The sequence below is a fragment of the Talpa occidentalis genome, unplaced genomic scaffold, assembly GCF_014898055.3.
Source record: "Talpa occidentalis isolate TD23 unplaced genomic scaffold, MPIMG_talOcc4v2.1 talOcc4.14, whole genome shotgun sequence".
NCBI lineage: Eukaryota > Metazoa > Chordata > Mammalia > Eulipotyphla > Talpidae > Talpa > Talpa occidentalis.
In genome coordinates, this window is record NW_023601433.1 from 65,802,163 (window position 1) to 65,818,045 (window position 15,883).

Below are 15,883 nucleotides of genomic sequence, written 5' to 3' on the forward strand. Positions count from 1 at the left end.
TATGAGGTTTGAGGTCCGTCATTTGGTATTTTAAAACATTCTCTCCTTCAACCAGGACATCAATAAATAATGCATGAACAGCTTTTAATGAAAGACAGAATTTGAAAAATGAAATAAAATTTCAACTCCCTCATATAGCATTTGTGAGGAAAAATGAAACAGAAACATATATTCACTCAATAGTGAAAAAAAGAATGTGTTTTGTAAGTCTGAGTTTGCATAAAGTTTTTTTATTACTAAACTATAGCAGGATTACTAGTAAGTATGCACCATATTTGCATAAGTATTAAAATAATTCATCATGATTAATTCCATTATAGTAAATCTCATTTCTAATCACAATCTGCCATACAGTGTAGCGGTCTGTCAATATTTTATATTTTACTGGCGTTTTGGTGGAATTGCACCTCCTGTAATAGCACAGATGCCATCTGAGTTCACTGTGATTAATGTGCTTCTGAAGGAGATCTAATAACGATTAGCCCATTTCATAAAGTATTACAGAATAAGGTCAGTGTGAGAAAAATTTTAAGGCTCTTAAAATTGTACATTTTAGCAAGTACCTTTGGCTGCAAATTGGGTTTCTTGAAGGATGAAGAGGTTTAACCTTGGAAACAGATGATCTATAGGGACACCAGTGGGAAAAGAGAATAATTTGCTTCCAAATACTTAAAAGATGAGAAGAAAATAGGCAAGTCTAGAACTAATGGTTGAAAGTTATAGGGAAGTGTATAATAATGCAATTTCAGAAAATGAAAGCTCACCAGAAAGAGAATGGATTTTGTGGAACCTCCTTGGATTGGAGTAGAGGTATAAGATCTACTTACAGACATTATTGCAAAATATTTTTTAATGGTTCAGAAGAGAGTTCTCTTTAGATAAATTCTGAATCCTTTCCCAACCACAATTATATATAAATTAACTTCCTTCCCAGTATCAACAACATATTATTTTTTCTTAGATTTTGGTGGAGGCTTCAGTGGGAGATGGCTTCACCGGAGACATTGCAATTGATGATTTGTCATTTATGGGCTGTACCCTCTCTGATGGTAAGGAAGAACATTTCAGTATTTGAGTATTTATAAATCTGTGTGCTTGGCAAAGCTTCCAACAAAACCAATAATCCATTTCCAAAAATATTCCCAAATACCCACCGTTTTAATTGTTTCTAACTATATAGACCCTGGGAAAAATTGTTATAAATCTTTGCTAGTAATTAATCATAAATTCTTTCAAACATTAAGAGGTTTAAATCAGTTGAGTTATATTTCATCACATGCAAGATATTAGGAAATCAGTTCTAAAGTTAGACTATAATTCCATTATATTAGAGGGGTTGTAATAACCAAAGTAGTTGTTGCCTTATAGTTACATTGTTTTGGAGGTTATAATAGCCTTACAGTTACCTTTGGAGATGTTTTATTCTCCAGAACTTAAATATTTCTAAGGTTGCTGACATCCATTTCCTCTCCATTTTATAGATCTTTTGATTATAAAACAAATGCATGTTTCCCAAATTTATATCTCCATCTTTAACTTTTCCCCTGAAATCCAGATTTAAATACTAATCATCTACTCAGCATCTCAGCTTAGATCTTGAGATATCATCTAGTAGTCATTTCAAAGATAATGAGGAAAATAACCCAAAACAAACACATTCCAGGATTTGAGTAGTTTTACTGGGGAAAATTCATCTGGGCAGTGCGAAGTGATGTAGTAGGTATTAAGCTCTTGCAGGGTGATTTTTGCCACCAAGGCTGGATATTCTTAAACTACATGAGAAGATGGGCATATCTTTCCTAGAGTGATATAAGATAGTTAATTTTAAGGATCAATTGTAATCATGCACATAGAGTGCACTATCATAAGCTGAAAACTAAACCCCAATTCTGCTCCATCAGTGTAGCATCACTGGCTAGAAGAGTCCCTGCCCCTTCCAGCATAATCAGAGGACTGGATTCCAGTTCTTTTTGTTGTAGCCACATGACAAAGCTATGATCATCCACCTTCTCATTCTGGTAGGATTAATTACCTTGACCACATTATGTAGTGGTTTGCCATGGAAGTCAGCAGAAAGTCAAATGCCTCTGAAAGGCCAGCAAGAAAGGAAATCAAATTGAATGTTTCCCATATCTCTCAATTATTAAAAGTAATTTGTTGGTCTCTAATTGCTCCCGCCCTCCTGCCATTCTTCATGCATCTCTATTTTAGTAATTGACAGTTGATTTCTCGATGCATAGTCTTCATTAACAAACCTGATCTGCAGCTAGTTTCAGATATACTCCAAATCCATGATTTCTCATGGCTTTCACAGCTCTCTCCTAAGTCCAAGTCACCATGGTCTCTACATGGATTATTGCACTTGATTTTTAAGTGATCTCTCTGCTCATTTTTGATATAGATATTTTTATGATATAGATTTTTTTTTAAAGATTTATTTATTTATTTGTACAAGCACTGGGTAAAGTCAGAAGCATGGGAGGGTGAGAGAATTCACCAGAGCCAGAGTGGGGAGCAGAACAGGCAGACTGACGAAATACACTGCTGATCGGAGCGGCAGGCGCTGTAGGAGAGGTCTGTCGCACCATGTGGGACCCTCACCGGCAGCCGGGGATCGAACTGGTGCTGCAGAGGCCACGGGCAGCTTCACAGCCCAGTGCTCAACCACTGCACCACCAGGGGGGGCCCATGATATAGACATTTTTATGCAAGTTTTACAGAAGGTAAACTAAGGCTCAATTTATCAGTTTTATTTTGTTTTGTATTTTTTACTGATGTAACATTACACTATATGTTTCAAGTGTTCATCATTATAAACTAATGTCCTCTCTCTGTTTTTCGCTGTCTCTCTCTTCATATATTATATTACATTTATCACTGTAGGTCCAATTCTGTCCATCAGAATATCTTTCACAGAATTCTTTGCTTCTACTGTTGAACCATATAAACTATTTTCAAAGCAGCTGCTAGCGTTGTCCTCTTCACACTTAGATTATGTTACACTTTGGTCAGAGTCTTACAGTGTCATCCTATTTCATTCACAGCAAAAGCTAAATATCTTCTAATAGTTTCCAAGGAATAAATGACTGACTCTCTTACAACTCTCTGGCTTCACCTTCTTCCAGTGTGCTTCTATGTGACTTCTTGAGCACTACAACCCATTTATACCTGAGGGTTTTACACCTTCTCTCCCTCTTCTTGGAATATGTGTCCCCAATTAGTTATTTGACTCTCTTCCTTTACTTCTTTCTGATCTCTACTTAAAAAGCACAACACACATACACACAGAGTCTTCTTATCTAACATTTTTACCTCTTTTGCCTCTGTTGTTTTTCTACAACAGCTATCATTTCGATTAAATTTCTATTTTCCTCCATAGTAACTGCACAGGAGGAGGTATTTTGCCTTACCTCAGCAGCTTACACAGTATCTGGCACCTATCAGTACTCAATGAATATTCGTTGGATGAATAGGTGGATAGATGCCTATCTTTTCAGTATTTTATATGATTTTATTTATTATTGCTAAAACTATTTCTATATGTAAGATATATCATTTTTCAGTCATCTTTTGTTGTAAGTCAAATCTCAGTGATTTATAGACACATGCATTTATTTCTTGCTTTTAAATATGGGTTGGTATAGAACAATAATAGCAAAGATGTGTTAATTATTCATAGTTCTGTGTAATTCTATGTAATTCCAAGGTATGGCTCTCTGTTGCATGTTTCCTGTTTATCAGGAACCAAGGTTGAAACACCAAGTCCCTATATGGCACGTTCTGTTGTCATGTCAGAGGGTGAGAAAAGAAAGCATACTTAAGGCTTCTGTTGGGACATAGTATGTATCATGTTTGATCATGTCCATTGAACACTGCAAGCCATGTGGCTAAGTCTGAAAATGTGTCAGGGAAGTGCTATCCTCAAACAAGGAGTTTAGCAAAAGGAGGGAATCAAAATCCCTACAAGAAAAGGAAATGATAACAACATCTAGCTCGCATATATGTCAGATCATATATTTTTATATAATTTATTATAAATTTTTATGAATCTAGAGTAGTTCCTGAGCCATCATAGGTGAATAGATGTTGAATATTAAATGAGATTGCCACCTTTGTTATCCCAAATTTATAGAGGAATCTGAGAAGGAGATAATCAGCTCAAGGCTACATAGGTATAATGTGGTAGAATATGTTATCTGTATCTTTGCATCATAATGTTAACCATTATTAGTATAGTGGTTAAATTCAAATTAAAAATTAAAAGAGCATACAATTAAAGTGCACAAGAGCCTAGGAGGAGAATATAAAATTAAGGGCAGAACTGAAATTGTCACCTAAGTTTGTCTGAAATCAATGGTCTGGGATATTCCCAAATCACCTCCCACTCTGATCTTAAGGAGAATCTTTGTGACCCCAGTAGCAGTGGAGAGAACAACAACAACAACAACAACAAAAGTAGACAGGGAACACAAATCACCACTGATCCTGTTTCTGCTCCAATTAACCTCTTTAAAACGCTCTGTGACTGATGGTTCCAAAATGAAGGTAGAAGAGCTGCCAGAGCTTAGGCAGAGCTGTGTAATATCAGCTACAGACCATTTGTCCTGATTTTCTGGTTCAAGTTTTTGGAAGAAAGATGTTGAATTTTAAAAACTGAACTGTGCAGTTTTAATGTTGGCTTTATAACAAAACAAAGTGGGTTGACCACAAAACCTTTTGAAGCCATAGGTATCATAAAGGAATTTGATATTATCTTGCTTATGAGGAAATAAAAATTAGGCTTTTAATAAATATATTATTCTTAATAAATGTAATAAGTAAACTGACCATCAGTCAGTTTCTTTTTTTGTGTGTGACTTATTGAGGTGGAATCTGTATATGTAGCTTTAATTATAGACATTGATATGCTTTCAGTATAAACTGATTATGTGCAGCATTTTTCTTCCTTGGCCAAAAAGCAAAACAAATGAAAACTAAAAAGCACAAACACAAAATATGGACCTAATTTTTAAAGTGCAGGTTTGTGCATTACCTGTAACTTGTATTTTATACTAAAATTTATTTCATTTTTTACCTATCTTTCAAAATCAGATTCTCTTGTCCCTATTTCCTTGTTCCGTTATTTTTCTTGAGGTAATGTTGATTTACATATTTGTTTAACCATTATGTTACCAATTCTCATATTTACAAACATATCTGTTGCAAACATCTTTACTTGGAACACAGACAAGATTCCATTTAAGTCAAGTTTTGTGATTTCAAAGAAATGATATACTACTTCATTAAAAACGAGTCTGGGCCTCCCCTGGTGGCACAGGTGGTTGAGTGCTGTGCTGTGAAGCTGTCCACAGCCTCTGCAGCGCAGGTTTGATCCCAGCCAGCAAGCGAGAATCCCGCATGGCTTGGCAGACCTTTCCTATCTCGCCCACTGCTCCCCTCAGCAGTGTATTTCAGTCAGTCTGCCTGTTCTGTTCCTTGCTCTGTCTCTGGTCAATCCTCTCATCCTCCTGTGGCCTGTACCCTGGTTCTTGTATGCGTGGATACATAAGTCTTAAAAAAAATGTCTCATTTAAAAGTATCTGGTTAGGGATGGCAGGAGGAAAAAAGATCTTTAGTTTAGTTTCTAATGCTAGCATCTGGAACCCTCTTGGTTCCTATTGATATTCCAAGCCCTGTCCTTGGGACTTCCTCAGCAAGCTTTGAAAAGCTCTTCAATAATATCCATCTGCACTTTTGCTTGTTTTTATAATAAGATATATCCAGAGAGATTTGCCATTGCTAAGACCAAGAAATTCATTCTCTATTTCTGTATAAAGGAATTCAGCAGGTTAGCAAATACTATGGAGTGTTCCTTACAATGTTGAATGTGAAACATACTAAAAAAATTTGTTGTGTAAAATCCTTCAAGAAATGGAGAATCTGTCAATGATGCTTGTCTATTATTTCTTATCCAGGTAATTTGCCAGTGGACCTTCCAACTCCACTCGGAACTTTAGTTCCAGTAACATTACCTCCACACAACTGTACTGAAAATGAGTTTATCTGCAGAACCAGTGGTCATTGTGTTAAAGAAATTCAGAAATGTGATTTTAGATATGACTGTCCTGACAAATCAGATGAGTCATCCTGTGGTAGGTGAAATTCCTGAACTTTGTGTTAAATGGAGCCATGAGCAATAAGAAAATGACATATCCCAATGTCCTGTCTTCACCTTCAACTGGCTATGTGCAATCTCTCAATTTAGGAGCTATTTATATAAAAAATTTATAGTTGAGGAGTCACCATGCATTCTTCTATCAGGCATATTAAGAAGTGTCTTTAAGTTAATGTTTTGTATTAAAAACACTTGTCTTCATGGACTTTCTTTGATTCCAGAACTATCGCTGACTAGTTCTATTCTAGCCCGTTATTTGTCTCTGCTCTTCAAACAGTAGGTAGTAATGTTTAGAGAGGAAGCATTATAATGCCCCCAAACTAGACAAAGTCATTTACGTTTTGCTATTGACAAAATGCACGTATAAAAAATGAATACTATGTTAAATATATAGAGTTTATGAGAAAATCAACTCTAACACATACGACAGCTTCAACACCTATACCCTATTGAAAGATAGTTTCATTTATTTTGGAACCTGCCAGTCCTTGGCTCTTCCATTGGATCAAATGCAAATTATTTAATTTAAAAGTGAACTTCATAAACAAAGATGCAGTCTATGAGAAGAAAAACCTACTTATGTCTGAATGGGCAAAGTATGAGATCAGAAATAGTAAATACTTTGTGATTTTACCTCCTTATTTGCTCTTTATTGAGTAGTATGTGAATTTATTGTTTACGCTAATATTGCTCAAGTGTCCTGATAATATTAAAGGTTTAGAACATATAGATAATACAGAGTATGGTGAAATTCTAATTTTTCTTATATTAGTCTTATATAGTCTTAGGAATTTTAAAACTTAAACAATTAAAAAGGTTCATATTTATTCTTAAACACAGAAAAAATAGTAAGTGAATTAAGTAATGTAGACCAAAAAAAAAAAAATCATAAAAGTAAAGCGGCCTCACTCTGAAGGAGTTAGAACAGTAATTAGCTCATGTTGGCCAGGGATGTAAACTTGTGCATAACAGATGGAAGATAATATAATGGGAGATGTGGTATTCAAACTTTCCCATGGGAAGACACTAAAATTCTCTTATGATCATATATAAGGTGTAGTGTCTGTACAAGTTTACAGAAAATCTAATCAATTACACCTAATGAGTATCTTTAGTGAATACTAACCTTATTCTTAGTTCACATTTGCAGTTTTAGTAATATATCATTTATGGTTGGTTGGGAAGACTTGACAGCTTATTTATATGTCCTAAATAAATGTCTACTATTATTATTTTTAAATCATGGGGATAGTTACTGTTTCATTCCTGAACAAAATTTTTGAATATTCCTCTTTTAACTCTTTGAAGAGAAAATATGATAAATCTGCCTGATACAGTTTTACTGTTTAAAAAAATTTTGTGGTAAGAACACAACATCAGATCAACCTCTTCATAAGTTTTTAGTGTATAATACATTATTGGTGACTGTAGGTACAATGTTTTGCTGCAGATCTCTGGAGTTTATTTATCTTCTTTGACTGAAATTTTATGCCTTCTAATTTTTTTTGCTTAAACTACAATCCTATCACTTCCAGTGACATGAGGAAAATTATTCTGTTGAATCCTACAAAATATAATGATATGATTGCTAATAATATCAGATTAAATAATACACATGGCTATAATAGTCAAAAATATCTTTTATTTTGATGCAGTGATGCCGGGCCTCCCCGGTGGCGCAGCGGTTGAGCGCTGGGTTGCGAAGCTGCCCGCGGCCTCTGCGGCACCGGTTCGATACCCGGCTGCTCCCTGGCCACCAGAGGAGGGTCCCACATGGCGCGCAGACCTCTCCTGCCGCCCGCTGCTCCCCTCAGCAGTGTACTTCTGTCCTTCTGCCTGCTCTGCTCCCTGCTCTGGCTCTGGTGAATTCTCTCACCCTCCTGCGCCTCTGACTGTACCCAGTGCTTGTACAAACAAACAAATAAATTAATAAATAAATAAATCATGCCTCTATTAAAAAAAAAAATTAAAAAAAATTAAAAATTAAAATTGATGCAGTGATGCCAAGTTTTACATTGAAATAGGAAATTTCTAAGTGGTGGTGATGGAATACCATTATGTACATGTCATTTAAAAGCTGAATGTACACAGGCTTTCTATATTATATGTAATAATTCACTGAATTGAATCTTTACTTTTATCAAGAAGTAGAGGATTTAAAATAGACACATGAATATATTCAGAGATGGGGGAGGGAACATTTTCACATATAACCTATATATATATATACATATATATAAAGAAATTACTGGAATTATAATTTCACATGATACGTAATTACAGTAACTATAAGAGTTTTGAAGACTTTCAAATGGGTCCAATATAAAACAGTCCAATATAAATGTCATTGTAAATCTTATTGTTTTGAAGTTAAATAGTTCAGTGTTTGGAATAGCTCATTTAGAGACTGAGCTAAAGTTTAGATTTGTAGCATTACTATGGAAATAAAAACCAGGAAGATTGGAACTGGGGGGTGTCATCCAAATAATATAAGAAGATCTGACAATACTTATGATTGCTATTTTAGGAGCTAATTAAAATCTCACCTCCTTATGAAGGCAGAATCTTTAGCACATGCATTTTTCCTCATATTTCAGGTACTAATAGATATTTGAATATATCTAGTTTTAAAATTCTGAAGATTATACATATCATTTGACTATGCTTATGCTTAAAATTAGTTTATAATAGAAAAACAAAAGTAAGAAAGTTTGGTACACGGTAGAAAAATAGGTAAAGAAATATGGTATATATACACAATCAAATCCTACTTAGTCATTCAAAAAAGGATGAAATCTTGCTATTTGGGACAACATGGATGGATGTTGAAGGGATTATGCTAAATGAAGTAAACCAGAAGGAGAAAGATGAATTCCATATAATTTTACTCATTTATGGAATATAAAGAAAACTAAAGCAAAAACAAACCTATAGACTCTGACAATAAAATGGTATTTAGCAGGATGCAGGCAGGGGTAGAGAATGCATAGAAGGAGATATTTGCTTGATGGTGGTTGGTGACTGGGACATTTGGTGGTGGGTGTGGTGAGAAAATATAATCTTGGAACTTGTAAACTAATGTTACTTCAATTAAAAAAAGGTATTGGTACAGACAGAAATCACCATTTATTGACAAATTCATTGTGATTAACTTATATTTTTGTTGTTTTCTCTTATACAAGTTATGGACGTTTGCAACTTTGAAAATGGAAGCCTGTGTAAATGGTATCAGCCAATCCCAGACGACTTAATTCAAGATTCAAATACATTCAGGTGGGGACTGGGTAATGGAACCAGTATTCATCATGGGGAAGAAAACCACAGACCACAGGTGGATCATACAAAGTAAGTGAGCACATATTTTTAACATGTCTCTCAGCAAGTATTAAGCAACCTCAAATTTCTGCCCCACTACCTACCTTTGGTTGGATCTATTGTAAAGATGAATGTTTAGTTACAGAATGAAAGGGCTAAGTATAAACTTTCATACAAAATTAAAAAAAAAACAATTAACAAGTGTGACTGTAGTTGTGAAAATCATAGAAACTAGAGGAAAGCATAAGTAAAGAAAATAATTTGTAGTATCACCATTCATTGAAAAGCACAGTTAATATGTTGTTTTAAAAATATCTATTCATTCTTCCCTCTACCTTCCCAGGACCTTCTGTCCTTGTCTTCCTTTTTCAACTGTTCTACTTTCTGGTACTTTCTGGTCTCTACCTCTTCTTCCAATCTTTAGTCCTCATCATTTATTTAGGATTCTTTTCATCATTCAAGACTAACTCATACCTGTGTCATGGGGCAACATAGATGGATGCTCGCTGTCCTTCAGGACTCCATCCTTCCTTGCTGAAGATAATAAAAGCATTTATGTTATAGAACTCTTTTCCATACCTTTTGCCTTCACAATTCTCCACAGTTAAAGCTTCATGACTCAGCTTCTGTGGCTGCTGCTTCAAAGAAAAAGAATGGTGTATCTGCCTCACAGTTCATGATTGCTTTTGCTGAAATGACCTTGTGCTTGAGGAGAGCCACAATGTTTTAGAGTACGAAAATATTCTGGGATGATTTTTTTCACTCTGGTTTTCTGAGCTCTCTTTTGTTGTTGATTTTATTCTATTAAAATATTTTCCAATTTTACCACAATTGATTTGAATCTTAGCAGCCAGAGTTACCTAAAGTATATAGAATTGCTTTGTTTGTTATTGCTTTTTTTTTAAATCACATTTTACAATTGTCAAATAATTTTTGAAATTTTAGTACATGAATTTTCCTTGGGCTACTTCTAACTCATACGAAAACAAAGGGTGGTTTCAGGAAGTTTCTGTGGCTCATGTAAATAAGCCACAACTCATGAATTGCCTATAGTTCCATTAATACCATATTTTTAAATATAGGCTACATTTTTAAAGAGCATGAAATCACCCCCTCAGGCAAAATTAAGTTTGCCACATTTGATTGTACATATGAAAATGATGTTTAGTGGATTATGCATGTATAATATTCTAGGTTCATGGTTTCTTTTTCTGTGTGTGTGTGTTTTATTTATTTATTTTTTTATAATAAATTTTATTTTTATATTCCCCATACAATTGCAACCCCCCCATTCTGACCCCAATCCCTCCCCTCCCGCCCCCCACCCCCCAGAAAGTGTCTCTGGTTCATAGTTTTTTGTTGATTTTGATTTTCACTTTCTTATAGTTATTCATTTTCCTGGTCCCTTATTTAAGTTTTCTAGATTCCTGTTATGAGTGAGACCATCCGGTATTTTTCTTTTTCTTTTTGGCTTATTTCGCTGAGCATGATCCCTTCCAGCGCCATCCATGTTGCTGCAAATTGCATGTGTTTATCTTTTTTGAATGCTGAGTAATATTCCATGGTGTATATGTACCACATCTTCTTGATCCAGTCATCTATTTTTGGGCATTTAGGCTGTTTCCAAAGCTTAGCTATTGTAAACAGTGCTGCTATAAACATAGGTGTGCAGGTGCTCTTTGGAATTGATGTTTCTGTGTCCTTTGGGTAAATACCTAGGAGTGGAATTGCTGGATCATATGGAAGCTCTATGTTTAGTAGGTCAAGAAATCTCCACACAGCTCTCCATAGTGGTTGGACCAGTTTGCACTCCCACCAACAGTGCAGGAGAGTTCCTTTTTCTCCATAACCTCGCCAACATTTGTTGTTGCTAGTTTTTTTAATATGTGCCATTCTCACTGGTGTAAGATGGTATCTCATGGTAGTTTTGATTTGCATTTCCCTGATTACAAGTGATGTTGAACATTTTTTCATATGCCTGTTGGCCATTTGCATTTCCTCTTTGGAGAAGTTCCTTTTTAGCTCTTCTGCCCATTTTTTGACAGGATTATTTTCTTTGTTGTTGTTGAGTCTCATCAGCTCTTTGCAGATTTTTGTGATCAGTCCTTTATCATTAGTGTTGTGTGCAAAAATGTTCTCCCAGTTGGTGGGGTTTCTCTTTGTTTTTCTTATTGTCTCTTTTGCTGTGCAGAAGCTCTTTAATTTGATATAGTCCCAGCTGTTTATCTTTGCCTTCACCATCACTGCTTTGGGTGATATGTCTGTAAAGATGTCTTTGATGTGCATATCATGTAGTGTTTCGCCTGTATTTCCTTCTGTGTATTTTATGGTTGCAGGTCTTATGTCTAACAACATAATTTCTTAAGTGTGTCATTTATTTGTAAAGTAGAAGTACTTCTCTTAGATCTTGCTCCTTATTTCATAACACTGATCATTGTTTTTCAGGTGGAAAATAGTTTTAATCCCCACTGTTGTAAATGCATCCGCCTTCCTTCTTCCTATACACTTGACATCATTATAAAGTAAAAACCCCATAAATAACACAAACTATCTCTGTGACATAACTCTGCATATTATAAAATATCCAAGTGTTAGATACCTGTGACTGACTAAAAGCTTCCATAAATCTGAAAACATTTTATATTTTTCTGTGCTTCAAGAATAACTATTTTCAAAGCTTTAGTCTTTTAGATATTAAATACCAGAATTATTGCTTTCACAGAGTCTTCCTTGGTAGGAAGATAAACCAGTATTTTATAGGCCAATTTAGATGCCTTAACACTCTCCCAACATAATTTCTAAAAGATTCAGTTTTATAAATCTAGAATAATGGTTAAATACTGGGCTTTAGGAACAGTTTTGCTGAAATAAAAAGTCTAAACAGTCAAAATCTAAATTAACTGAGGTAATTTTCTCTGTTTTAATATGTGTGGAAAGTGCCATTTCTGGCAGCATTGCCACAGGATTGAATATCAAGCATAATTATACCTCTAAAACACAAGGAAACATGGTTTTACTTTAGATGGCCTTTAATGATGCTCTTATTCTTTCATATCTAAGTATGTAGCAATAATTTGTTTTAAATAAGTAAATTAAATTATTTTAGTATTATTTTATTTCAGTGTATTTTAGCTTGACAGTTTTTAAAATTAATTACTACAGAATTAAAAAAAAATCTATGCCAAACAAGACCTGTAAACCATGCCTAAATTATGTATATATGAATACACACATATGTCACACACAGAGTGGTTAGGTAATATATTTGTTATACAAGATGACATTTTAAGAATATATTCATAAGACAGTGAATAATTTTGTTATGTTAGTAAAGATCACTATATTTAATAATGAAGTAACTTTTATATTATGGTTTTAAATGCACTCAGATAATCACTTTCATTATATAATTTAATTTAATTTAATTTATTTTAATTTATGCATACAAGAATTGGGGTGCAGACCAGAGGTGTGGGGGGTGAGAATATTCACCAGAGACAGAGAGGGGAACAGAACAGGCAAATCCATTGAAATATACTGGTGAGGGGAGCAGTGGGTGAGTCAGGAGAGGTCTGCTGCACCATGTGTGTTTCTCCTAACCTGCGGGAGATACTAAATAAATGGGACAATAATTAACAAAGTCTACATGAGGCTTTATTAAAGTAAAAAAAAACAGTTCTATTATTTTCTACATTTGTTGTCTATTCTCTCTGCAAGCACAGAAATACATGTTAAGGGAGGACAATATATTTTCTGTATGGTGTGAAAGTTTTTGTTTAATTGTGATGCTTCTGTATATATATTAAAAAGATATTTATTTGCAGGGTGATATGACTTTAACGTGGCCATGCACATATATGGCATTAAGAACATAAGCTATTCCTGAGAGCTTATGTAATATTTAAATTAAACCATAAACTAGGAGAAAAGATAGTTTTCATTTAGTAATCCTGTATGGCATAGATCTTGTCTCCAAAACTATTATACAGTCAATGCTTTAGAATTGTAGTCATAATGAGGGCCTCACTGGTGGCACAGTGGTTGGGTGCTGGGCTGTGCAGCTGCCCGCAGCCTCTGAAGCACCCTTAGATCCCTGGCTGCAGGACGAGGGTCCCACATGGCGCGCAGACCTCTCCTGCTGCACCCACTGCTCCCCTCAGCAGTGTATTTCGTGAATCTGCCTGTTCTGTTCCCCGCTCTGGCTCTGGTGAATTCTCTCACCCTCTTGCGCTTCTGACTGTACCCAGTGCTTGTATAAAAAAATAAATAAAAATAAATCTCATGGTTTTCTTCAGTAAGGCTGTTATTTTGAACTAATATTCTTCAAGTTCTTTCTGGCTTTGCATTTCAAGAAGAATTTGGCCTCAGATGTCAAGTGGGACAATTCAGATTTAAACATTTTTATTAAAAATAGGTTTTTTTTATATATTTGTTCTGTTTTAAAGGCCAACTAACCAAGGAAGAGATGTTGAAGTGTGATATAGTAAAGAACATAGAATAAAGATTACCTTTTCATGTACAAATGAATTCAAATCTCTCTCAGTAGACTGGCTTATATTTATTTTAAAGATGCCTATAAGATATATCAAATGTATTTATTTTAAAAAGCATTCATAGTCTTTCTCGTGCATGTTCTAACACAAGTTGCTTACTAATTCATAAATAACCTAAATGTGTTGCTAATGGAAGGATATTATATTAGTTCTGTTATTTCTTTAAATCACTTTAATCTGTTGACTTCAGCTCACTTATCAGTGACAAATCAGCATGATGGTTGCAATTATGTTGGAACCAGTTTGCAAAGGATGAAGTTAATTATTTCATTGTTTACCCACATATTGATTTATTGAAATAATATATAACTGGTTTCAGGTTATTTTGAAAGAAATGAAACTATGTTCACAGATTACATGATCTTGTATATAGAATTCATATACCCAAAATCAATTAGAATAAATGACTTGAACAAAGTTGTAGGATACAATATCAGGATACATTAATTTGTTGCATCTATACTCCTTTGTAATGAACAATTTACCCCAAAAGGATATTAAGGAAATATTTCTATTTATAATGGTATAATAATACAGTATTTAGGAATAAATTTAGCCAAGATGTTCAAGACTTTTACACTGAAAATTATAAAATGTTGTTGAAAGAAATTGAAGAATTTTAGAAAATGGAAATGCAGCCTGAATATGTATGTTTAAATGTCAGCACTCCCCAAGTTCACCTGCAAAATCAGCGCAATCTCTATTAAAATTCTCCCTGGCTTTTTAAAAAAACTGGGTCTTGTTCCTAATATTTATATAGAAAGGAAAGAAATACTAAGAATAAAAACAAACCCAACGAAAAGTTCCAAAAAGAAGAGTCGATTCCTTTGGTTGGTTTCTCTATATTCCACTTATGAGTAAAATCATCCCCTATCACTATTTCTCCTTCTTTCTTATTTCACTTAGCAAACCCCATTTGTTACATACACGTTCTTCAAATAGCAAGATTGTATTTTTTGTTCATAGCCTAGAGTATTCTATTGTGCATATCTTAATCTGCTCATCTGCCTGTGGGCACTTAGGTTGTTTCCATAACTTGGCTATTGTAAATGGTGCTGTGATGAACATAGAAGTGCATATATACCTTTGGTTTAGTGTAACTAATCCAAAACTAACACTATTTGACAAATTTAAGAATAGAGACTACCAGAGATTGATTGAGGGTGAAAGGTAGAAAGTAAAGGGAGAGGAGTCCAGTGCACTATGGTGAAGAATTATTGATGCTTTTGTGATGGGCATGGTTTGGTAACATATATCTGAGGAGATATGAATCTATACCAATAAGTTATATACAGTGTTGTAAACTAATGTTGCCTCAGTAAAATTATATAATATTTAAAAAATAAGAGAATGAATATCCCCTAAAAAAAGGGTTTTTTTGAGACTCATAATTTGAATTTGAAAACTTACTATTAAGTTATAGCAATCAAAATAGTGTGTACACAAAAAGACTACACTTAGGCTAGACATAAAAATACACTAGGACTGAGAACCCAGAAATAAGCAGATACATTTATGGTCATTTGATTCTCAACAAAAGTGCTAATACTATTTAAAGCAAATAAACTGTGATTTTAAAATTTTCTAGTACCCACTTTACACAGAAAGAAATAAACAGGTGAGATTATTTCTAATAATATACTAATTTCATCTTTTAAGATACCTAGTAGATATCCAAGTGGATGTCTTTCATTTCCTTTATTGGGTGTTAAGATTTTTTCCTCCTAGATTTATTGAGATACACTTGACATAAAATGTTGTGTAAATTTCAGGCATACAGAGTAGTGATCTATATCTGTATTTATCTATATCTGTATATATGTCTCTATCATTAAGATATTTTATTTTCTGGGTCAAACTT

At 34.2% G+C, this 15,883-nt stretch overlaps 1 protein-coding gene across 1 annotated transcript in view; it reads left to right on the forward strand.

Annotated features, from left to right (window-relative positions):
- Positions 1–15,883, forward strand: part of MALRD1 (MAM and LDL receptor class A domain containing 1) — a 385,105-nt gene that overhangs the window by 131,498 nt on the left and 237,724 nt on the right. Inside the window, exons 19-21 of the mRNA XM_054694679.1 lie at positions 962–1,049; positions 5,955–6,131; positions 9,337–9,499. Of these exons, the coding sequence (XP_054550654.1) occupies positions 962–1,049; positions 5,955–6,131; positions 9,337–9,499 (428 nt within the window). The remainder of the gene's footprint in view (positions 1–961; positions 1,050–5,954; positions 6,132–9,336; positions 9,500–15,883) is intronic.